This window comes from Chlamydotis macqueenii, chromosome Z (genome assembly GCF_036417535.1).
Source record: "Chlamydotis macqueenii isolate bChlMac1 chromosome Z, bChlMac1.mat, whole genome shotgun sequence".
NCBI classification, from domain to species: Eukaryota; Metazoa; Chordata; class Aves; order Otidiformes; family Otididae; genus Chlamydotis; species Chlamydotis macqueenii.
In genome coordinates this window covers 47692435-47717234 of record NC_141593.1, presented here as the reverse complement: position 1 = coordinate 47717234, position 24800 = coordinate 47692435, and the positions used below count along the sequence as shown (strand labels likewise).

General features: G+C 38.5%; 1 protein-coding gene across 5 annotated transcripts in view; it reads left to right on the top strand.

Moving 5' to 3' along the window:
• Positions 1-24800, top strand: part of LNPEP (leucyl and cystinyl aminopeptidase) — a 72926-nt gene that overhangs the window by 14579 nt on the left and 33547 nt on the right. For 3 of the 5 annotated variants that reach the window (XM_086770421.1, XM_086770417.1, XM_086770419.1), the window contains exons 2-4: positions 13500-14340; positions 18199-18337; positions 22763-22894. In XM_086770421.1, the coding sequence (XP_086626547.1) occupies positions 13523-14340; positions 18199-18337; positions 22763-22894 (1089 nt within the window). In that variant the 5' untranslated portion in view covers positions 13500-13522. Of the gene's footprint in view, positions 1-5535; positions 5556-9514; positions 9535-13499; positions 14341-18198; positions 18338-22762; positions 22895-24800 lie in introns of those variants that run through there. The other 2 variants (XM_086770422.1, XM_086770418.1) reach the window with 2 other exon arrangements.

Genomic DNA, 24800 nt, shown 5'->3' with positions numbered 1-24800 from the left:
TTACCCTTCACTCTGTCACAACAGGCCCTGCTGAAAAGTTGGTCCCGTCTTTCTTACAAGCCCCCTTTAGGTACTGGAAGGCCTATAAAGTCTCCCCGGAGCCTTCTCTTCTCCAGGCTGAACAGCCCAAACTCTCTCAGCCTGTCTTCATAGGAAAGGTACTCCAGCCCTCTTATCATCTTTGTGGCCCTCCTCTGGACCTGCTCCAACAGGTCCACGTCCTTCTTATGTTGGGGGCTCCAGAACTGGATGCAGCATTCCAGGTGGGGTCTCACCAGAGCAGAGGAGAGGGGCAAAATCACCTCCCTCGACCTGCTGGCCACGCTCCTCTTGATGCAGCCCAGGATGCGGTTGGCCTTCTGGGCCGCAAGCGCACATTGCCAGCTCATGTTGAGCTTCTCGTCCACCATCACTCCCAAGTCCTTCTCCTCAGGGCTGCTCTCAATCCATTCTCTGCCCAGTCTTTATTTGTGCCTGGGATTGCTCTGATCCATGTGCAGGACCTTGCACTTGGCCTGGTTGAACTTCATGAGGCTGGCATGGGCCCACCTCTCCAGCCTGTCTAGGTCCCTCTGGATGGCATCCCTCCAGAGTGTGGACTGCACCAAACAGCTTGCTTTAGTCAGAATCTTAGCATAACTGATGTGTTTGCTGAACAAGCATGTTAGAAAATATGAATTCTTTTCTCCTCCTTTGCTGTACCCCCTCTCCCTGCCCTGCCCCAACAAGTAATACAGTTTTTTTATGGACTACTTGGAGACAGCCCAAAGCATAACAGTGCAGGCATTATTTTGCATTATAGAAGGAAGAACTAAATTCGTATGACAATAATAAGGATCATAAACCAAAAAGTGCCTAGTTTAGAGCAAGCTGAAAACATTTTAAAACGCAAAGCCTGGCTTTTTAAAAATCACTGCATTGTTGAGTTCTATAATTTTTAATGTATGATGTACCTGTTGATACATCATGCAAGAAATAGTGTAATGCAATATTGAAGTGATGATGAAAAGTGACCTTAAGAACTGTATGCTCCAGCAACATGCAATTTTACAGCAAGAGTTTTGAAAATATGACGATTTATTTTTATTTAGACAGTGTTCCACTAACAAAGTGTAACATCTTTCAAATATCAGATTTCATACGTAAGTTTTCAGTTTCTTTTTTGTCCTGTGAATGCATGCAGTCAGAGATCTGAGCATGTCTTGGATTTAAGAAGGTATGCTTGTCTTCTATAGGATCCATGCAGGGTACCACTGCATAGAGTTTTTCTGAAAGCCTCAGGGCCAGAAATCCCTTAAGATGGGTAATTTTCTTCCATGCAGACTCTGAATAAATACAAGTTTTTGTTTGAGGTTGCCTCTCCCACTCCCTTTCCTTTGTGAAGGGGAAAATCAGAAGCATTACTGCTTGCCTTACCCACCAAAGCATGAGATTTTGGTTTGGATTTTGCAAAGGTTTCCCAATATATTCAAAGTTTTGCATGTGATGATCAAGAGTTTATGCCAATGCCTTTTTACGCTTTCTGAAAGTTACTTTCGATGTCCCAGAGAGCTGTGTCTATGTACTGTGTGTGAAAATAGCAACAGGATTTATTTACTGACTATGCTGTAAATCAATTGTCTTAAGAAATCTTATGTAATGTCTGTTGGATAGTATTTTAGATGAACAACAAAGCAGTTTTAAAAATGAATGTGTGTTATTTAAGTGGGCATTTTTTGACACTTTAAAGTTTTTTCTTGCTTCCTCCAAAGTTTTGAGATGTTCTTTCCAAGTTATAACAAGACAAGACAAACTTTGACAGAGATGGATAGCTGACAATTTAGAAAGGGGGGGAATTAGAATCCTGTATCTTTGCTTGGAAACTAAAGAAAGGCAAGAGCTAGTTAAGAGTTTGTGACCATCCCAGGCTCTGAAGTAAGGAACCACAAGTTAATTCCTGTGTTAACTACTCCTGGAAATAGGTAGACAGTCCTTCTAGTGAATCTGTGGATGTAGTGCTCAGAGGAGTAGGAGGAGCCTGCTCACATTTTTAATCATTTCCTCTTCAGCTGGGTAGTGACAGCAGGAAGCCCAGGAGCTGCTACTCTGAAAGGAGCAGTAGAACAAAGAGGAGTTTGGAAAACAGAACTGTCTCTGCATTATCTTGGCCACAGGTCTCCAAGAAAGGATGGTGGGAAGTGGGGAGATGATGATATATCTTTATTAGAGGTGAAAGTGGTGACTTAGGAGAGGAAATAGACACAATGATGTTCACTATGTGCTGTTCTACTAGTTTTAATAGCAGGGAATATCATATGCCATCAGAAAATAAATTGAAAAAGTATGTGCAAATTGAGCAATTTACTTGATTAGGTCAGATTTATAGGACTTATACATAATGCTAAAGATCCCGTGGTAAACAATTAATTTATAGGATCATATAGTCGTTTAGGTTGGAAAAGACTCTTAAGGTCATCAAGTCCAACCATTAACCTAACACTATCAAGTCCACCACTAAACACCTCTTTTGAATATCTCTAGGGCTGGTGACTCTACCATGTCCCTGGGCAGCTTGTGCCAATGCTTGATAACCCCTTCGGTGAATAAATGTTTCCTAATATCCAGTCTAAGCCTCCCCCGGTGCAACTTGATGCTGCTTCATCTAATCCTTTCACTTGTTACTTGGGAGAAGAGACTGGCACCTACTTCACTACAACCTCCTTGCATGCAGTTGTGAAGAGCAATAAAGTCTTCCCTCAGCCTCCTTTTCTCCAAACTAAACAACCCCAGTTCCCTCAGCTGCTCCTCATAAGACTTGTGCTCTAGACCCTTCTACAGCTTCATTGCTCTTCTTTGCACATGCTCCAGCACCTCAGTGATGTCTTTTTTTGCAGTGAGGGACCCAAAACTGAATGCAGTAGGTGTGGCCTTACCAGTGCCAGATAGAGTGATGATCACTTCCTCACTTCTGCTGGCCACAGTATTTGTGATACAAGCCAGAATACTATTGGCCTTCTTCATTTTTTTTTTTTAGTTAACCTACTCTTTTCCCATATATGCTGTATTTGAATTGATAAGTGCACAATGTGCTCATGCCCAGGATATTTTCATGAAAGTTTTAAATTGAATGGCTACAAAAGCTGAAAGATGGAAAAGTCAGTTACAAATAGTCCTCTGAGTATTTTCGTTGGTTTGCCTTAGTTGGAATTTGCTTATCATGAAACTAAAAAACAATGGCACTATGGGACAAAAAGAAAGGATCACTGAACACAAGACACTGCCTTACTGTTTTGGAGGAAATTTTGAGGGTATTAAAAATATCTGCTGCATAAAGGAGCGTGTGTAAATGTGACACTGTTTTCGCTTGGGCTGCTGAGATTTCATATAATTCATCTCATAAAATAACATTGCTGAACTGTCAAGTAACACCCTTATTTCTTTTTTAAAATCTCTGTTTTACAGAAGAGGAGAGAGGCCTGTGTCTGTAACGGAGCTGGTAACATTGCAGTAACATAGAAAGCAACTCTGAACATTCATAAATAGATTTAAGAAGGCTTTAGATAGCTTTGTTACTCCTAAGCATTTGTAAACTGAGCCATTAATGGATTATGTAACCAGGAATTAATAAATTATAATTATTTGTATTCTTTGATAATTTTGAGGAGAAAAAAATTGGATGTCATCTAGGGGTGAGATAATGTCTATCATCTATGTGTTCAAATCCTATGCCAAAGATCTTAAGATACAGTGTATAAATAGGACATAATAGATAGATATGGATTTAAATTATGCCTAAATAAAAAGGGAAGGGAGAATATGAAAAACAAAAAACCTATTGCCTCAGTATCCATCTCATTCAAGGATTTTATTCTAAAAAAATATTTATTTATTTGTCTTTCATTGAACAATTGTTACAAAATATTGTAGAATTTCTAAGTTGTAACTTCTGGTTTTTGACCTTTTTTGTCTTATTTGCTGAAGTGGTTGAGTGGGGTGGACTGTAACAGCATTTAAGTCACTTCCTTCTCTGCTGCATTTTTGAAACTCCTTTCTGTCTTATTAGATTATGCAGTTCATAAATAGCATTAACTAAGGTTTCTACCTTTATTTTATCTTTTAAATTTAGAAAAATATCAAGTTTCTCTCTAAGAGAATGTAAACAGTGAAAGTTTTAAGTGTACATTTTCAAAGGCTACCAATTCCCATGTCAGTTAAACCTCTACTTCCTTGCAAGCCAAGGCCATTTTATTTCTCATCAATTGAAAAAAAAAAAAAAAAAAGAAAGGATAACAAGGATAACAAGTTGTAGTTATCTATACTGAGTATTCTTATTTCTGTTGACTTAAACTCTAATGCTTATTTGCAGTGATAAAGATTCTAACTAGTGGTATTTGGAACTAGTGATTTTTAATCGGCAGTCTCCATGAAGGAAGTGATTGCACTTTTTGAAATGCTTCGGACTTTGGGCATTTCCAGTGTAGTGTTTAGAATCTCAGTTTTCTTAAAGTGGCTCCGTATGCCAGTTTCAGCACCTCTGAAAATGAATCTGTGTTTTGGAACTCCTCTTTGTTCTCCCTATCTCTCTTCATTCCCTTCAGACAAGGCAGAAACAATAACCACAACAATTGTTCTGGCTGAGAATAGGATCAAGATTTGGAGCAAGACTCAAGCAATGAGTCCAACGTGAGGTCCACAAATAAGAGTGAATGTTCCCCTCTTTTATTCCGTGAAAACTTCAATGTTTTGCAGTTTGGAAGTGTGGACATTGATTCATTTCCTGTTAAGTACAATTGACAAACTAACATTAGTAGGAGCAGAGCCTGGGTATATAGTTTAATTTTTTACAATTGTGTTAAAATTGTATTTTTAAAAAGTAACTCAGTATAAACCAGTAGAATTAGGTTTAGGTAAATATGGAAGATGGATCTATGGCAAATTGAATTAACAAAAAAACTTAGAAAAGTGTGGTTGAAAACTGTATACTATGTTGCTTTTCCATACTAACACTTCTGAAATTTTAGTCTGGACAATTGAGAAAGATTTAGTGTATTGAGAGAGCTTTTCTCTCTCCCTAACCTCCCTTTATTTGAGACTGAAGATGCAGATTTGAGGACAGACAGTTCAAGAGAAAAAATGTAACCCTTTAATAGTCTTTTCAAATCCTGTGTCTCACATATCCTTACACATACTTTTAATAACTATTTAATGTGAAAAACTACATTTTTGTTTCTACAGTAAAGTCTAGATTTTCTCTCCTGCTGTGCATTAAGAATATATTTTTTTTCTAATGACAGGCTCGGTGGTTTGTACATTTAAAATGTAGACTTATTTTAAATTTAAATAAATAGTATTTGATTAGATGTTGGTTTAATCTTAACAAACAAAATTTCTGAAAGCTTGCTGAATATCACTTGCTGTTTTCCTGTATCTTGTTTTCTTCCTTCATGCATTCACACTATACAACACAAGTTCTTCTGTTTTTTATTGGCGCTCATATTTCATGTTGTTCTTGTCTCTAGCTTGGAAGAACTGATGACATGAAATATGTATGAGAAATTTCACTATGTGAACCTGAAGTAGGTATATTTTTTTTTCTTATAAATACAGATTAATACTGTACTGTGAGTAACATGTTCATCCTCAGGTTCTACAGCAAGTACATGTATTACAAAATTTCTAGTGCCATGTCTGCATAGGCAACTGCACAGATCATATTACCTCTTAAAAACACTGCAAGTGTAACTGAAAAATTTTATACATTTGTCTTGCCTAAAATAGGTTCTTTTAAAATTATGGAATACTTCAATTTTTTATTTTTTTCAGATATGAGAAACTGTTATTTCACTGAGCAAAATATGAATTTAAAGTTTTAAAGCAAACATTCTTTTAATATCTAATTTTCAACCTTCTTTTTCTTTTGCTGAGAACATGGTTGTACTGAATATACTGCTTTTGATATAAGACAGTGCAGTAACTTCACATGTGTTGTTATTTCTGCAAAGTCTATTCATTGGCTCTTCCATGATTAAATAACTGAAAGAGCATTATCATTTGTAGTGTCTATATTGGTGGCTGTATATCAGTGACCTGCTTTAGCTGTCACTATCACATTCCTTTCCTTTGTTACCAGTTCCAAAGTCCAAATAAAGGAGAGAAGATCAGGTTCCATGTGCTATAACCAGTCTTACTATTTTTATGACAATATATCTGCTTGAAATGTGCTGACCAGCCATACACAGTGTATTTGCAAGTGCTCGTAAGTGCTTCAAATCTTTTCTTGGAGTGCTGTAAACAAATAGCTTTATGATGTTTGCTAAAACTTAAGAGTGTAAAACTAAATTTCCAGTGCTTAAGGAATAGTGGAGCCTTTGCTTTAGTGACATTAGGTTGTGTGGCATTGTATTTGTTCCTGCTGGCATCTTTTTTCTCAAACTTACATCATGGTAGCAGGTTCATTCATGTATTATGTATTAGGAATCACATTCTCAGCTTATTATCTGTGACAAAATCTTGCAAGTGTTTGACCACCACATCTAGAAAAGGTGGCATTTAGATAGGTACATGAATATAAAATAGATCTTTTAAAGAAAAAAAATAACACTTCAAAGTTGCTTTTCAGCCTGTTGGATGGTTTTAGCAAATGCCACCAGTCTTTAGTAGCAAGAAAATCCATGTGGTTTGTCTATGGAATTTGCTGTTTGGTCAGCAGCTGCTTCTGCTAAGAAAAGTTCAGTGCTATCAATGTTGGACATAAAAGTTAGGTATGTAAAACAGTATTGTGGCTCTGAATAATTAACCACATTGTTAAACACCTGTTACTAGTCTGAAATCATTGGTCAGACTTATTCTTTGACATAATATCAGTGAGTTGCTTGGTAGCAAGTTAGGTAGCAAAACAAGTACTTTGTTGTTTTTCTGTGTTCCACCCTGATGGACCAGGCACAGAACACATCAACATATTAGTAGATGTCTATTTTTGGACAGCCATAACTCTGCACCCTGTTTCACATTACTTAAATGCAACTGAAGTAGTCTACATTCTATGGGAATCCGTTTCCTCTTCAGCTAGTAAGCACACTTTATACAGGGCCATTTGGTCTGGACCACAGACCACATCTGCTGATCTGTGACAATATGCTATCCTATAGTTGTTTGGCTTCTAGGTAATTCCAGGGTAACAGAAAGTTTCCTATGCTTATCCCATAGAATTGTAGAATAGTTAGGGTTGGAAGGGGCTGTTAAAGGTCATCTAGTCCAACCCTCCTGCAAGGAGCAGGGACATCTTCAACTAGATCAGGTTGCTCAGAGCCTCATCCAACTTGGCCTTGAATGTTTCTGAGGATGGGGCATACACTACCTCTCTGGGTAACCTGTTCCAGTGTTCTGCTCTCAACCGATTCTCCACCCAGCCTGTATTTGTGCCTGGGATTGTCCTGACCCATGTGGAGGACCTTGCACTTGGCGTGATTGAACTTCATGAGGTTGGCACAGGCCCACCTCTCCAGCCTGTCAAAGTCCCTCTGGATGGCATCCCTCCTGTTTAGCATGTCGCCATCACCACACAGCTTGGTGTCATTGGCAAACTTGCTGGGGGTGCACTCTATCCCACTGTCCATGTCACCGACAAAGATGTTGAACAGGGCCGGGCCCAACACGGACCCCTGAGGAATGCCACTTGTCACCGGTCTCCACATGGATATTAAGCCATTGACCAGTGCTCTCTAAGTGCAGCAATCCAGCCAATTCCTTATCCACCAAGTGGTTCATCCATCAAAGCCATGCCTCTCCAGAGAAGGATGTTGTGCGGACAGTGTCAAATGCCTTGCACAAGTCCCAGGTAGATGACATCAGTTGCTTGTCCCTTGTCCACCTATACTGTAACAGTAATTAGTAAGACCAAGCTAAACAGATGGAGGTCCCTGGTCTTTTTCCTAAAAGAAATAAATTTTTCACTCCTATACCCTCTCACAAATTAGTTTTTTAACCTATAAAGCAGTTTCACTACAATACTCAAGTTCAGTATAAAGCATGATCATGCAAAGACAACCAGGGGCCACAGTAAAACCATCTAGCATTTGCTTCAAATACTTATTTTATCTGAAGAACTTTCCACTAACGAGGAGAATGTAAGCTTTCCCCTGAATTGTAAAAGCCTCAGGCAACACCATGTAATGAATCTCAGTATGTGCAACAATGAAGTATATTATGATGTTTTGAAATTCACTACAAATATTCTGTAGAAGACAAAAAGTAATTATTCCTTCATATTTCAATGTCAGTATCTTCCTATAAGATACCTCTTCCTTCATAATGCTAGAAGTATATACTTCTTGCAAAAGAAACTTAGCAATATCTTGGCTGTCAGGATTCATGGCTGGGTATGGTATCCAGATTCTCCTGGAAACCATGCTAAGGCACATGGAGAGCAAGGAAGAGATTGGTGACAGCCAACATGGCTTCACTAAGGGAAGATCGGGCCTGACTAATTTGGTCGCCTTCTGTAACAGGGTTACAGTATCGGTGGACAAGGGACAAGCAACTGATGTCATCTGCCTGGACTTGTGCCAGTCATTTGACACTGTCCCGCACAACATCCTTCTCTCTAAACTGGAGATGTCCCTGGTTCTTGCGGGGGGGGTTGGACTAGATGACCTTTTAAGGTCCCTTCCAATGCCAACTATTCGATGATTCTCTTCTATGGTCCTGAGGCTGCTTGTTACTCTTTATGTCTTGTTTCAGTTTAAGGATACTTTCTTTTGTCCTTTCTATGGGCTTTTCAGATCGTATTGTAGCAGCTCAGGGTTTAAAATTGAAAGGTAGTAAGCGTTCCATTTACATGACTGATAACTCACATTATCATATTATAAATTCCAATGAACCATCAGGAAGCAAACAGTTTAGAGTTTATCTGAGCATAAAAGCTTTAAACAAGCTTGCCATGGTTCCTCTTCAGAAATTAGCATGACTTCTATGCTTCGGTGAATGCACGTCAGCATAAATTTGATAATTTTTCTATGTGCTTTCCAGTGGAGAATAGCAGTCTGGTGATGCCGTTTATCTTCAGTCTAGTTCTGATCTTGCAGATTTTCAGCACTACAGAACCACCAAGACTTTGCTTCCAATTTTTGCAAATACTTCCATAGAAACTGTTTTAACTGTTGTTTTCCTAGAAATTACTGTCTGCTAGGTATTAAAACTGTGAATTGCCTTGAAACTAACTTTTGTTTTAGCTTTTCTGTCTTTGTTTCAGTTTGAGATTTTTTTTTTGTATAATTCCTTTTGACTAAAAGAGTTGTTAGTGCCTGCATGCATCTTTGAAAATATTAAGATAGTTGGGTTTAGTACAGAATGAGCTCTTCTAAATGCAAACTGTTCTATGAGCAGCAGAGCTGGTGAAGCCTACTCTCTGCCAGATTTATATTCTTTACCTTTCTCCTCCTTCCCTCTGCAGTGCCTCTCCTTCTGCCTCTTTTGCTGGCCATGCAGCAGCACATGCCAAGACTGGGGCTGGAGCTATGTGCTGATTGGCTGCTACTTTTTTGGAGTAATTAAGATGTGAGTCTTAATACCTGCCTTTTCTACATAGCAGATATTGATTTAGATGTCTTCCTCCACCCACTGATTGTTCTGGGGAGGGATTGTGTTGGAACTTGAAGAAATTTGGTCTAGAGTCTGTTTTCAAATTTGATTGAAGGTAGCCAGCAGGTTTGAAAAGCAGTTAGCTGAGAGAGTAATCAACAAGGATCTCTGCTAGAAGTTGTTTAGTGAATTTTTGATAAACTATTACTGAGTAGAGGAATTGTAAAAGAGCATCTGTTGCACAATACTTTGTATTTCCACTTTTTTTTCTCCACTAGTTTGTCTGTATATTTAGACTTGTAACTTAGCTTTCTATCCTCTTCTGTATCCTGTGAGGACTCCAATCTGATATATGAGTGTACATACTCCAATGTAGAGACCATAGTGGTGGACAACTGAACTGCAACCACAGCCAGAAGGCTGGAACATGAGCACTATACTGGGAAATGCCATGAGAAGCTGCTTTTGCCTGGAGGTTGGAGTAGATGACCTCCTGAAGTCACTTCCAAGCTCAAGAATCCTATCCTGTAACCCTGTGATCATATTTCTAGTCAGAGCAGTATGTTTACATTGTCACAAAGGATGAGCAGGTGGATCCAAATTCCAGCAAACTCCCTGCTTTCATCCATCTCTATGTTGCTTGTTCAGATTGACCAGTGCACCTTCCTCTTACTGACTTTTGTGGGGTAGGATTTTTTATTTTCTTTTTTTTTTCTTATTTTAAGGCCTTTGCAGTGAAATGTTCAAGGTTAATCTTTTTAAAGTAACGCAGTACTTTTTTTTTTTTGTTTGAGATGCAAGATGCTCATTCATGAAGCTATTATTTATTTTTAAGGTATGTGAATAGTCTGTCAGTCTAACTCTGAAATAAGTGGCAGGCAAGTATCATTAGAGGTTTAATATACAGGTATCAGACAAAGAGAAAAGCATGGTAGAATGTGGGCTAGAATAAGAATTCTTACTCTGTCTTGTTCAGTGTTACGGCTGCTGACACTATAATTTTCTGAGTTTGTGGCCTTGAAACAAGGAGTCTTGATACATTTTAGTGAAAATGTTGAGGAGTTTGGTTTGAAAAGATTCTTGCCATCTTTTCCTTAAGATGTTTTATTTTCACTTTTGAGAATTTCAGCCATGTAAAAATCCGATTTAAAAAAAAAAAAAAAGGAAAAAAAGACTACTACCACACCATAAATTGTCACCCTCCCAATATCTTCCATTAGTCTGTTTCAACATTTTAAGTCCTAACAAGCAGCTATATATAGTTATATCATTACAATTCTTCATGTAATTTATTTCTGTATAATATCATGCTAAAGTATTAAATGAGAGCTTAGCAATATAGATAAAATCAGTATTGTATTATAGGAGCATTGATATTCTAGGCTCTATATAGATTGGGAAAATGTACATTCTTTTCAGAAATTAATAAAAGTCAAGCTACTTTTCAGTATGTTTAGATCCAAAGAAAAATTTATCTTTCTCATTCTGAAGACATAGAATATGGAGCATAGAGTCATGATGTGATTATTGTTCAGTTAGCAGTAGATTTTCATGTCTGAAAAAGATGAGTTTCATTTCTGAAGCCTTACAGTTGGATAAAAGTTTTGTCTAGTGCCTTAGATAGAAGCTGTGACAGGGGACTAATTCAAATTAACTGTATTTTCAAGACCCTGAAAAGTTTTGTAACAGAATTTCTTGGGCTTTTTGGGAAAGAAATCTCCCTATAGATGGCTTTTCCATTTGAGTTGTTTTGTTCTCTAGACAAATCTCTCATTTCCTAACAAAAGCCAATCAACATCCTTTCTATGTTGTTTATAGTGCTTTGGATTAAATACAGTAAGAAAAAAAGTTCTTTGTTCCTAAGTTAGCTACTTTTGGGTGTCCATGTCACATTCCCTGTATATACCTCTTTCCAACAGTGTTTTTAATTTTTTTCCCTTTCCATTGAGCAGGTTAGCTGGAAGATAACCTTTCACATAAACAGTTACAGATGTGACCAGATGTTTAATTAAAATGAAACTGCATGTAGAATATGCATTTAAAATTTGGTATGAATTTTAATTCTTCTTTTATGATTAGTGGTCAGTTATTCATTAAGGGCAAATTTTATGGGGACAGTCTGACTGACGCTAAGTTAACTTACTTGTGTGGATTGTTTCAAGGCTTGCATGAGCTAGATCTTTGTTCTGGTTTCGTTAGTGAGGGGGGGCCTAAGGTGGTAGCTTTTGTAGGAAACTGCTAGAAGTTGCTCCCCTTTGTTCAGTGGACTCGGCCGGGCCTAGGGCGGACCTGCTGCTGGCCAAGGCTGAGCTGATTGATAGCAGAATGTCCCGTGATAACGCCTCTGCAATAACGTATTTAAGAAGGGGAAAACAGAAAAAAAAAAAAAAGAGTAGGAGATGTGAAGCAGCTGAGCGGGGGCAGAGAGGGTGAGGCGCGAGCCTCGTGGGCCTTGCAGGCTGGGCAGCCTCTGGCCTCCTGCCAGGCAGCCAACTGGGCCCAGCTCGGCCCAGCCTGTCTGCAAGAAGTGGAGAGGAGATGAGAAGTTGAAGTGAGTAAGATGTAAAAAGGATCCTGAGAAGCGTCTGCCAGCCTGTTGTGAGGAACGGCTGCAGACGCCAAGGTCAGTGAAGAAGGAGGGGGAGGAGTAACACGGCTCCTGGCCAAGATTCCTCTGCAGCCTGTGGTGAAGACCATGGTGGAGCAGGTTGTCCCCCTGCAGCCCATGGAGGTCCACGGAGGGGCAGAGATCCACCTGCAGCCTGTGGAGGACCCCACGCTGGAGCAGGTGGAGGCCTGAAGGAGGCTATGGCCTGTGGAGGGCCCGCTGGGACAGCTGTTCTAGAGGGACTGCACCCCGTGGAAGAGATGACCTATGCCGGAGCAGTTTCACGAAGGACTGTGGCCCGTGGGAGAGACCCCACACTGGAGCAGGAGAGGAATGCGAGGAGTTCTTCCACTGAGGAGGAAGCAGCGGCATTTAACAACGTGTGATGAACTGACCGCAACCCCCATTCCCTTTCCCACCCCCCCGTGCTGCTCGGGAGGTGGTATAGATAATGTTAAGCCTGGGAAGAGGGAGGGGTGGGGGGAGCTTATCTTGTTCCCTGTCTCATTCTCCTCCTCATTTTAGAAATAAATGAGTGTTTTTCCCCAAGTCAAGTCTATTTTGCCTGTAACGGTAACTTTAAGGATTTCTCCCCATCCTTATCTCAAACCTCGGGCTGTTTTTCTTATATCATCTCCTCCTATTCTCTCGGAGGGTGGGGGGAGCGAGAGAGAGACTGCATAGTGTGGTCCCAATCAGGGCTAAACTACGGCAATCTTAAACAAAGATGTCAACTGGAACTGTAATTTTTATACTGCCATTTTTATGTGAGAAATATTTTTTATCTTTTTTGGGCTATGTGTGAAAAAAATATGGTTTAAAATGTCAAATGAATGTGTTATTTGTGTAGCTGCCAGCACATTGGCAGATTTTCTCCCCTATTAAAGATCTCAGTAACTAGCATGTTCAGAAACACCTCTAGAACTGCATTGGCTGCCTGTGCTCTACCCTGCAACATAAAGAATATTCTATCTTAACTAATTTAGTTGAATATAAAAATAGTTTACTGAAGTTGATGAAATGTAGCCAAGACACTGACATCAAAGAACTGCGAGTGCTACACAGGGATGTATCTGATCCCTAGTTACGGTGCAAGGCATGTGATTGAGTATGCACAATGGAAGCATCCTTTTGAAGATACTGAATGAAAAATTACAGTGAATAGAAAAACACAGAAATGTTTTCTGGAAGCAAATATGAGAGAGAAAATTGAGGAGCTCTTGATTGTATGTACTGTAAAAGTGTTTCCCATTTTGTAATTCAGTAAATATCTTTGAGGTATTATAATCACACCTTTTGTTTATCATGTAACATATGCTCTCTTCTTTTTCAGATCGAATTCAGTTACCCAGGAATATGATTGAAAACAGTATGTTTGAAGAAGAGCCTGATGTGGTTGACTTGGCAAAAGAGCCATGTTTACATCCCCTGGAGCCTGATGAAGTGGAATATGAACCAAGGAGCTCCCGGCTCTTGGTGCGTGGCCTTGGAGAGCATGAAATGGACGATGATGAAGAGGATTATGAGTCATCAGCAAAATTGCTGGGGATGTCCTTCATGAACAGAAGCTCAGGTCTCCAGAATAACTTGTCTGTCTACAGAAAAAATCCAAATGGATCATGTTCGGTGCCCTCTACGAGGACCATGGTGGTTTGCACAGTTGTTCTTGTGATTGCAGTTTCACTAATAATGGCGATTTATCTTCTTCCCAAATGTATCTTTACCAAAGAAGGCTGCCATAAAAAACATCATACAATGGAACTAATATACCCTTTGGCAACCAATGGAAAACTGTTTCCGTGGGCAAAAATTAGACTTCCTCCTGATGTTGTACCACTGCATTATGAGCTTGTCTTGCAGCCAAACCTAACTACTCTGAAATTTGCAGGCTCTGTGAAGATAGTGGTTAACATTGTCCAGGTAACTTGGAAGATCGTACTTCACAGCTCAGGACTTAATATCACCAAGGCAACCATTACTTCAGCAGGAGGGCATCAAGCAAAGCTAGTTGAATTGCTGGAATATCCATTGCATGACCAGATTGCAATCATGGCTCATGAAGCTCTCCATGTAGGACAGAATTATACTGTCAACATAGAATATTCATCAAATTTATCAGATAGCTATTATGGCTTTTACAAAATTTCTTACAAGGATGAGAATTCTAAGCAAAGGTAAGCCTAAAAATGCAAATTCTTTCTTCTGTCACTCCTAGATTTTGCTTTGATAATAAAAATAACAAGGCTTGCTTTTTCTATTGGATGGTTTGTGCAACTGATTCCTATTGAGCAAAATTGATCTTTAATCTCTAATCGATCTCATTAATCTACCTGAAAAATGTCTTTCATAGATGAGTTAAAGCAACACAGGGCAGCCTCTCTGTCAGATAAATGTAGTGTAGTACAGTGGTTATAGGTAGCTATAGTGTGGCGCTTTTGGGGGTTTAATTTTACTTTCTTTCTTTGGAGATTCTTCCCATATCTCTTGAGTCCCTGAGTCTCAAGGCAGGGACTAGGGGAACAAAGTCCCACCATCGTAGGAGAAGATCATGCTCAAGGCCATCTGAGGAACCTCTCCATACACAAGTCCATGGGACCTAATGAGATGCATCCTGCAGTCCTAAGGGAACTGGCAGATGTAGTTGCCAGCTGCTCTCAATCATATTTGAAAAGTCATGGCCGTCAGATGAAGTCTTCAGTGACTGGAGAAAAGGGAAACATCACATACATTTTTAGAAATGGTAAATCAATGTTTTTTACCAACAAGATTAAATCACCACCCATCACCACCCACTTCAAACGGGCCTTACACTGGTCATGTACCTAAGGCTGTTCATGTCTTTTTTGGCATGTAGTTTTCCGTGCAGGTTTTCTGGAAACAGCAGTGCAATAAGCGAAAGATGGAAAGAGCACTATGCATCAGCCTAAGACCAGCTGACAGGAAAGTAGTTTTGAAGGGCTCACAAAACAACTGCTAAATGGAGACATAAACCACTTACCAGCTTGTGCTAGGAAATACTAAGATATAAAGCTTAAAACAAAATAAAAGTTAAATGAAATGTAAAGGAAAAAGTGAGAAAAAACAATGTTATCAGTGTTACAAATCCTTGCAACAACAGAGAGTTTGTATGGAAATTCCCAAAATATTAATAAGGAGATTTTATTTCCTGAAAGGGGAATGCAGAACGTACAATTAACACTACCACCTTTTACAGATTGGTAATATAGATTTGAAATTAGTCTCTGTGAAGAGGATCATGCTGAGATTTTATTTATTTTCAGTTACTTAAAACAAGACCCTTCATTGAGCTGTTGTAAACTTTTTCAGTGAGCCTTATTGAAGAATAAAACAGAAGTGTGGCAAACTTGGTCATAATTTTTCTCTCTCGAGTGAGATATGATAACTATGCTGCTAATTATTTTAGTACCTCAATGATAGCTCATCTTTAAATAAATAAACAGAACAAAATACTCAGTGTAAGAATTATTTCGTAGACTGTCAGGAAGCTGCTTCTATTCTATTCCCTAAACAAAAACCCAGGATATTCTGTTTCAGACCTCTCCAAGCATTAACAACAGACATTTAAACCAAAACCCATTTATTTTCTAAAGTTGACTTACAATTTGTCTTTAAAACTCCCTTTATCTAGAGCCTAGTGGACCTATGACATAGTGCTGAAATGTACAAGAAAATAAGTTAGCTGCAACAGTTGTTTTCATATATATGCAAAAACCTCATGCATTCAGATGAACCGTGGAACATTATGTGGATTCTTGAACTGGTCAGCAATTGAGATGAGGCAGGAACTCTCTCCTCTTTACTCCCACGTATTCCTGTTGGTCCTCACATGATGTAGTCTTAGGGGATTTCTTTGAGAGGTGAAGAATTTTAAGAAATAAATTTGGGTTAAAGGATTACTGATCTATTTCAGTTTACTTGCATCTCCGATGAAGGTGGGTGCATTTTACTGAGATGCAAATGTAGATGACTTTAGATTCCCCAGGTAAAGTGCTGTTGATAAGCCTCTTATGAAAGGGCTGTTCCTGAGTATATACTAAAGTGTTATAATGTATGCATGATCATTAGAGAGGATCTGTTGCCACTTGGGAAACTGATGATAGGCTTCAGAATTCTGTCATTATAACAAAAATGCGACAAGTTGTCTCTCTGTTGAGGAATGTGTTGAATACTAAAGAATCACAATGGGTGTAGACTGCATGCGAAGAGTGTAACCACAAGATGAAATGAAATAGAGCTAAGTAGCTTGTCACAAACATTAAAGACATGCATGACCGTGAAATTAGTGGGAGTAAGAATACAGTAAGTGTAGAAGGCAAAAAATTACTCGAATGATTAGCTTTTATTTTTAATTTCTATGTTTTTTCCTGTTCTGATGTAGCTGAAACTTTGTTTTCTCCTTGTGTTTGGAAGTGTTCACAGAGGAAAAAGATGATCTGTCTTGAGTTTTTGTCCCTCTTCAGTACAGTTTTACCTGCTTTTGTTCAGGAACAGGATGTAGCACATGCTTTAACTTGTATGCTTTTCAGTAAATCCTTTTCAGATAACTCTTTGCTCATATAATAATTTCTATTGCCTTGCTTGCCTCTTCTGTTTGAGGCTTTGTCTCTGTATGCTTAATGTCAGTGGTTTTACAAATGCAGGCTACTTTGACAACCTCTGTTGTTATTGCATTTTCTGTATAAAACTCAAGCTATCTAACTGCTTTTGCAAGAAAATGCCTTTTCTTATAGTTTTGTTTTATTTTATTTTGAAGATTTTTTTATATTGACACAAAAACATTAAAATTATCAAATAGCAAAATAACTCATTGTTGCCAGATGTAAATTAAAAAAAAAAGAACAAACCAGACCAAAACGAAACAAAAAAAAAAGAACAAACCAGACCAAAACGAAACAAAAAAAAACTTGGGCCTTATTTATATTTTTATCCAGAATGATTCTTTATTGTTTAGTTTTCTTCTGTAAAATCTTGAGGTGAAAGAAAAAAAAGAAAAAGAAACTTACTGCACCAACTTCAAGATTGTTGGTGAGGGGGAAGAGATGGGTAAGAAGTTAAAAGCAGGCATAGATGTTAATCTTATGAATTGTCAGCCATATGCCTTCTCAGAAAAGCTGTAGGTCCAAAAATGTTGGAGTCATGGTGCGGAAGAAACGAAAAATTCCAAAAACTTGTGGGTAGCTTGACACTAGGTTTAAAAAGACAAAAAATCCCACCCCAAAACAAAAAAAAAAACCCAACCAAACAAGGTAAACCACTTTTCTCTCCACTGTTTAGCTCCAGTAAATACAAGGCTTTAATTTGCAAACTTCTTGTTGAGCTTCCAGACTTGTCTTGCAGGAGCTGAATACAAGTCAGAGATGCTCTTTAAGGAAAAAAAAAAAAAAAAAAGCCGTATTTTCTGCAGCTAGTTAGTATCAAAATGCTGGAGAAGGAATGCAGACTTCTGAGAAGTTATCTTGTGCTATGACTAGCTGTTGGAGACAAGACAGTGCATGAACTTACAGAATCCATCTACTGGCCAAAAAGGGAGCAGGCATACAGTTTCGTGAACTGTGGGAGCATCTGCAGGAGGAGGCATGACAATTAGATGAAAAAGCTTTCTTGTGGTCCCATCTGCTCCTGGGGTTTCAAAACTTTCATTTAGTGCACGTGCTCACTAATTTAATTTTTCAATCTCCTTTTTGTTTTCTCTTACTGGAAACTGGCTGGCTTGTATTTTAGTGATTGTTCTGTAATTGTGTTATTCCAGATGTATTATTCTTTGTTAAGAAAGCGAAAAACAGCCAAGCAGGTGACTCCTCAAATAAATACATATTTTGGGTTTTAAAAAAACTTCTTGTTAAGGCAACGTTTATTCTGACTGGACTAACCCTGTCATCTGCCATTCAGAAAGCTTCTCCTGTGACAAGCTTTTACAAGGTTTGGAGGAAAAATTACTATTCTATCATAAATAAACTGACACTTAGCCTTTTCAAAATTCTTAATTTGCTCTTCTCTACTCTTCCCATTAGGTGGTTTGCAACAACTCAGTTTGAACCCCTGTCAGCAAGGTCTGCTTTTCCATGCTTTGATGAACCAGCATTTAAAGCTACTTTTTTAATCAAGATCAAAAGAGATGAGAAACTTACCACTCTGTCAAATATGCCAAAGGTACTCATACCTGCTTTTGTACAGGAATTTTAGTAGAGCTGCTGCCTAGGTAATCTGTTTAAGTGCTTTGCATTGTGTTTTTGTTGTATTAATGTTCAGGGGATTGACTTGAGTGGATAAGCTGCAAACTGTGTGACTTCATAATAAAATCTCTTCCTCGAAGTCTTGAACTAAGTAACTTAATAGAGAAACAACTGTTCAGTGTACTGAACAGTGTAGGATGTTATTTTAGGGACAGTTGCATGGCTGTGACAGGGATTCCTGTTGAATTTAAACAAATACTTATTTTGCAGGAGTTCTGTTGTTGGCTACATCAGTCTCAACAACCCTTAAGATTCTCTTCTGAGTTTTCTATGTTTGCTAATACTGCGCATGTGCAGAATACTGGAGTATTTTTATCAATAGTTTGTGTAACTAGCAACACTCTCTGGGCAAGATATGCCTAAGCTTTAAGGATGTGCTTTTGAGCCTAAACAAGGGCAAGTATGATGTGACTACAGAGTTAATCCCAGAATATGAATGAGGAATCTGAAATTCCTTCAACTAGATGTTTTCAGGCGAAATCTTGTAAGAGCATATCTGGATTTTATGGTGATGATTTATGCCATTAAACCTTTAGAGAAACCTTTGCAGAACTCTAATTGATTTAGATGGACCATCAAGACTAATTTATTACCTAATCTGTGTTTGAACTAGGACCTCTCTCATCAAAACATTACCAGTATCTGTCACCCAACAGAAATTCATTAATATTGACATTGATCTAACCCGTAATGAAAAAAATTAAACCCATGGTGTTGGTGGGACACACATGTACACTGCACAGTTTGGGTTCCAGAAGTTTATAAAAACCTCAGGTGCTGATATAGCTGCCCTGGTTTTGAAAAACAAGCTAATAACTACGACCTTGTGAAATAATGTCTTTTTCACTGTGCACAAAATGTTTATGTTCCTGGATTTGTGGTGATTCTCAACCATTACTCTAACAGGACTGCAGCACTGTACATCCAGGCTTAAGAGCACTCTGCTGGATAACTCTCTTGTTTTATGTAAGCAAGAAAGGGTGCTCGCTCACTTTCCTCTAGTAGGAGTCAGACAAGTGGGTAAGGCAACTTTCAAGAGCTTCCATAGTTCTTCATGTACAAATAGTAAATTGTTGTTTACAACAATTGTTGTTTACAACTCAGACATTGCTGAGCTAATTGCACATGGGTGTTAAAAGTCTCTCCTATTCTTCAGTGTACCGTCCACAGATCATTTCAGTACTCTGAAAGGTGCTGATAGATTCTCTGAAAGACTAAGAGTATTTTTGTTTTCAGCTCTTCTATTGCACCACACTACCATAGAATGTTTACTGCTACCCTAATCCTGGTATATTCTGTGATGTCTTGCTCATCTGTGATGACATCATTATAAAGAAGATGAGAAAGGATATTCTGTGACAAGCTTTCATCCTTGTTTGTTGAGATAGAATTATCTGATATATCTCTGCCATCTAGCACCTTGGTTGCCAGCTTGACTGATAATAATTGAAGGAAAATTGTTGGAGACAATTTAAGAGCAAGGAGGGTGTTTTCTGGTGTTGCTAGGTGCTACTATTTCAGTAGCAATTACCTGCCTGCTGTCCTTTAGTATATCTGCTAATGTCTGTAGTGGTAAAAGACTTCTCCAGAAGGATAAGCAAAAGCCCTCACAGTAGCAGCAGGCACACGTACTTCCTTTGTTTTTTTCTCACCATATGTGGTTGTGCAGCACCTCCAAGCTGCCTTCTTCAGTAAATGCTTTGCTGAGTCATTTAATCTAGCCCCTCTATCACCTTCCTCAGTTTCTTCTATGATTTCACTCAGATTTTATGTATTTTATGCAAAGTGTTTATGCAGCTTTGCATGGACAAGAAGAAGTCATCTGGGAAGCTGCTGCTTGTATTTGTGGCATTGGGCAAAACTGTGAAATTTCAGATTGTGTCTTCCTGCAAATTATGCAAGTGGGTCACTTGATGCAGTGAACACTGAGTGTCAGTTAGATATAAGCAAGCTTTTCAGCCTTCCTGAGAGAATCTGCAGAGACACTATTTAGAGCTCAAGTTCTGTGTTGCTGAGAATTGTGACTTGAGTTAACTGGTCCAACCAACATGTCAGAAAGGGCAACTCTATATTTCTTGTTTAGTGAGTTATTATTTGTTGCCAAAGAATCTTCCTCTAAATAGCCTGGAAGTGGCTGACTCTCACATCCCAAGATATGTGAATTAAACCTGGGAAACACAGGTTGCTGCTTATCTTAGTCTTGCATCCTAATTACTCTTAATAACATACCATAACTCTGCCTTGCACCGGCAGTCCTGTAAAGCGTATTCCTGTGGGGTTCTGTGCTTAGGAAGGAGGTACTCCCCATCTGATCTGTCCCTGCTCAGCACCAAGTGCTGTTACAAAGCATCCAAGTAGCTCTTTCAGTGCTGTCTGTGGATATTAATGTTGTGTTCTTGGTGTGTTTGCACAGTAAGGTATCATCCAAACAGAGAAAACAAACTGATGAGCTGCCTTTCTTGTAAGGTCATTAATGGATCTCTTTCTTCCTCGTTACTTAAGGACTCATTTACATTTAAGTTTCTAGCCTTTCTTGCTGTGAAGTAGCATTCATTGCATTATTCATTATTCAAGGAGGTAGGAAGCCATTTGAAAAATGAGTATTTGGGACATGTGACCTATTCTGCTTGCAGTGCAAAATGGGTTGATATTGCATATTTGTATCATCTTAAACGTTGTTATGAATTTTCCCTGTTGGTCACATTAGATACAGTTTGGCTGTTCTTGTACTGCATGGAAAAAATATATCCTTTCTGCACATAGAATTATTCTTCCAAAAACTTGTGCCACTCCTGCACTGTTAATTCCCTTTTAACTTATGTGATGCATCTCTAACATATCTTTTTGGTGTTTTGATTCTAGCTTCTGTTTCTCATGTTGCTTGAATTACTTCCAGATCTGCTTCTTTCTCTTCTGCTTTGCATACTACATGTGTTCTTCTCTGCTACCTGTCAATGCTATAGGCAGAAGGTCCTGTGCTTCCTTCGAGCTGAGAACTCTCCTTCGTCCTCATCTTGTCAGGCTTTTCCATTATATACTTCTCTGCTTTTTAATCCACTTTCTCTGTCTTGCTGAATTTGGTCTTGATACCAGACCCTTTTCACTGAACTTCCTGTTTGTCAATTTTTTTTTTCTCTTTGTAACATTTACTGAGTTTGTTACAGTGAGAATATGTTTAAGAGCATATTAAAAAGTTCATCTGCATTTTCTTCTGTTGTTTCCATTTCTGTTTTAAAACTTCACTGTTACATCATCTGTATGTTTGTGAAAACTTCCAGATGTGGAACCAAGTTAATGTAAAAAGAAGACATTAAAAGCAATGAAGTTGATGTTTAGTTCTTAGATCACATATGAGTTCTTGTGTCAAAAGAACAGGTCAGGTTTAATTGGGATTTATCAAGAAGATACATGAACATTCAGAGCAAGTGTATTGATAGTTTTGCTAATGAACAGTGTCTGCAACATAATTACTAATTTGTGTTTATACTGCAAACAATATTATTTTTATAGAATCATAGAATATCATTTTCATGGAATGGTTGGAGTTAGAAGGGACCTTAGAGATCATCTCGTTCCAACCCCTCTGCATGGGCAGGGACACCTACTCTAAACCAGGTTGCTCAAAGCCCCATCCAACTTGGCCTTGAACATTTCCAGGATGGGGTGGGGCATCTACCACCTCTCTGGGCAACCTGGTCCAGTGCCTCACCACCCTCACTGTCAAAAATTTCTTCCTTATATCTAATCTGAATCTACCCTCTTCCAGTTTAAAGCCACTACCCCTTGTCCTGTCGCTACATGCCATTGTAAAAATTCCCTCTCCAGTTTTCTTGTAGGCCCCTTTTAGGTACTGGAAGGCTGCTATAAGGTGTCTCTGGAGCCTTCTCTTCTCCAGGCTGAACAGCCCCAACTCTCTCAGCCTGTCCTCATAGGAGAGGTGCTCCAGCTGGACTATGCTGAACTGTGTCTCTGATCTAGCCTAAAGCTCTCTTGAATTAATGCTAATTTTAATGTTGACTTTGGATTATAATGGGGGTTAAGTATGAACTAAATTAGATGGATGGTTTCTCCAACAATGCGTTTGTCTGATAATAGAACATAATAAAAGTTTGAAAAATAATTTCTGGGTATATAGGCTTAAATGTTCCATGTCTCCTTAAGTTTTGTTACACCATCTTGTGAGTATCATCTATCCTACTGAAACATAATCAAAATATAAAAGTGTTCTGCAAGTTTGTTTATAAACTGTTCCTGGAGTGAAGTAATTCTTTAACATTGATTCCTTGCATGTCTTAGTGTTCCTTTGTCTGCATTAATAACAATGTTTTCTTTTCATCTGCAGAAAACCACTACTCCTGTGACAAATGGAATTGTTCAAGATGAGTTTTTTCTGAGTTTGAAGATGAGCACCTACCTAGTAGCCTTTGTTGTTGCAGACTTGCAAAACATCACTAGGGAAATTAATGGGAGTCTGGTATGTTTGTTCCACTCTCAGTTCTCCCTCACCCCTCCCAAGCCAAGCAAAACAAAACAAAAAGATCCCCAAACCAAAAAGCAAACTATCTCTTTTAAATTTATTTATTTACTTGGTTTTATTATACTTATCATATATAGTGGACAAAAGCCATATGCTACAGTTTGGACTGACTTCAGGGCTTAAAAATGCTTTTACAGCAAGGGACTCAGCATTAGTTTAAATTAAATTAGAGTTTAAATTTACAAAATGTAAAATTCCTAAGAGCTTTCAGAGCTAGAAGCTTTAAACTTTTAGTTTTAATGCTTCATCTGTGAGGGAGTAATGTCATGCAAACTGAGAGTTGTTCAGATTATGTACCTTACAGTTCCCAGGGAAGCCTACATACTATTTCAAGCAGTGCTGCAGATATGTTCTATATCTGCAAAATAACCTACCTGAAAAAAAAACAATGCCCTGCAGTAAAGCAAATTTAGACTAACTTTGAGCCTGCATTTAGTCACTTTAGTACAATTATTTCATTGTGGGGTTTCTGTTTTTCCAAAGGTTCAAAAAATCAAACGGTCCTGTTTGATCTTTGTCCTTTGCCGGGATGTGGCCTGCAGGGTCAGTGTGCAGTTCCTGCAATGTGTGCAATTAAAGTAAATAAAGGAAAAACATGATAATATTAGGCGATGCTCCTCTTCTTGTTTTAGGAAGTGCAGGAGTTTCATGTGAGTGATGATTTTTGTGACTCTCTAGCAGGAACTGCCCCTTTGTGGTGAAATTTTGGAAGTGCCAGTACCTACCTAGAAAGAGCCAGAAGGAATAGTTTAGTAGTAGTGTAGAAGGAGAAGCAGCCCTCTCTTTCATGAGGTATACAGAAATAAAGATGCTGTAATGGGCTTTTATTCTGACTTGGAGAAGTATTTCTAATTATAGTTTAATGTGACAGACTACTTGTGGATGCTATTCAGCTCTGTATTTGAACTGTATTCTGGTAAAACCATATAGCCAGTTCTTTACTAGGCAGAAAATTGATTGGTATACAAAGTGTTTTGTGTTTATGGAGAGCCTGAAACAACTATCTATGTGGTGTGCTTTGATTTGTTTGTAATAGTGAGACTAATTTGCATGGCTTGTCAGTACTTCAGAAGTGGTTTATGGCAGAGGGATGTAGGATAGATCAAAAAGACTGAGTGATGTATTCTAACAAAGGAAAGTGCTTCTTAACTGTACTTCTCCCTCATTCTGACCGCCAAGCAAGATATGACCAAGCTAGGGGAGTCAGCAGACCTTTAGAAGGCACTAAACACAAGGGATCTAGCAACATATAAGAGTACTTACCAGCTTAAAGGGAGAAGGCATAACCAAGTAAGGCCAGAGTGGGTTGTTCTGTGCCAACAGTGTCTAGGCCAAGGGAGACTGTAAGAAGGAAGAATATAATGGCATTTTCCACAAAATACATTCTCAAAATTCTTCCAGCAATTTGTGGCCGGGACATCGAAAGAGTTTGAGCTAACCAGTTTGTGCAGAATAAGTTTTTTTTTTGTCATTAATGTTATAAGATAGTTTAGAGCTGAAGTGAAGTTACTTTGTGTTCTGTTGGGGATTAGAACGAGTTTACTTATAGAATTAGTTGCGTGATTGCTTAGAGGTAAGCTAAATTAGAATAAATTGTGGTTGAATTGTAGCTTGCTTACAGCTTAGCGTTACTAGGCTTTGTTTAAAACTTAGCATAAGTGAATTTTAAATGAACTCTGTTCAGTTAGCATAGATGGTTATGCAGAGAGGTAAGGAAGGAGCAGGGGACATCCTAATTTACAAGACAAGAGGAACCAAACCCATGATCCAAACCCATTATCCCTCTGTTTGCATTTTGACTGATGAATAAACGCTAGTAAAAAAAATTAACTCTTTATTGGCA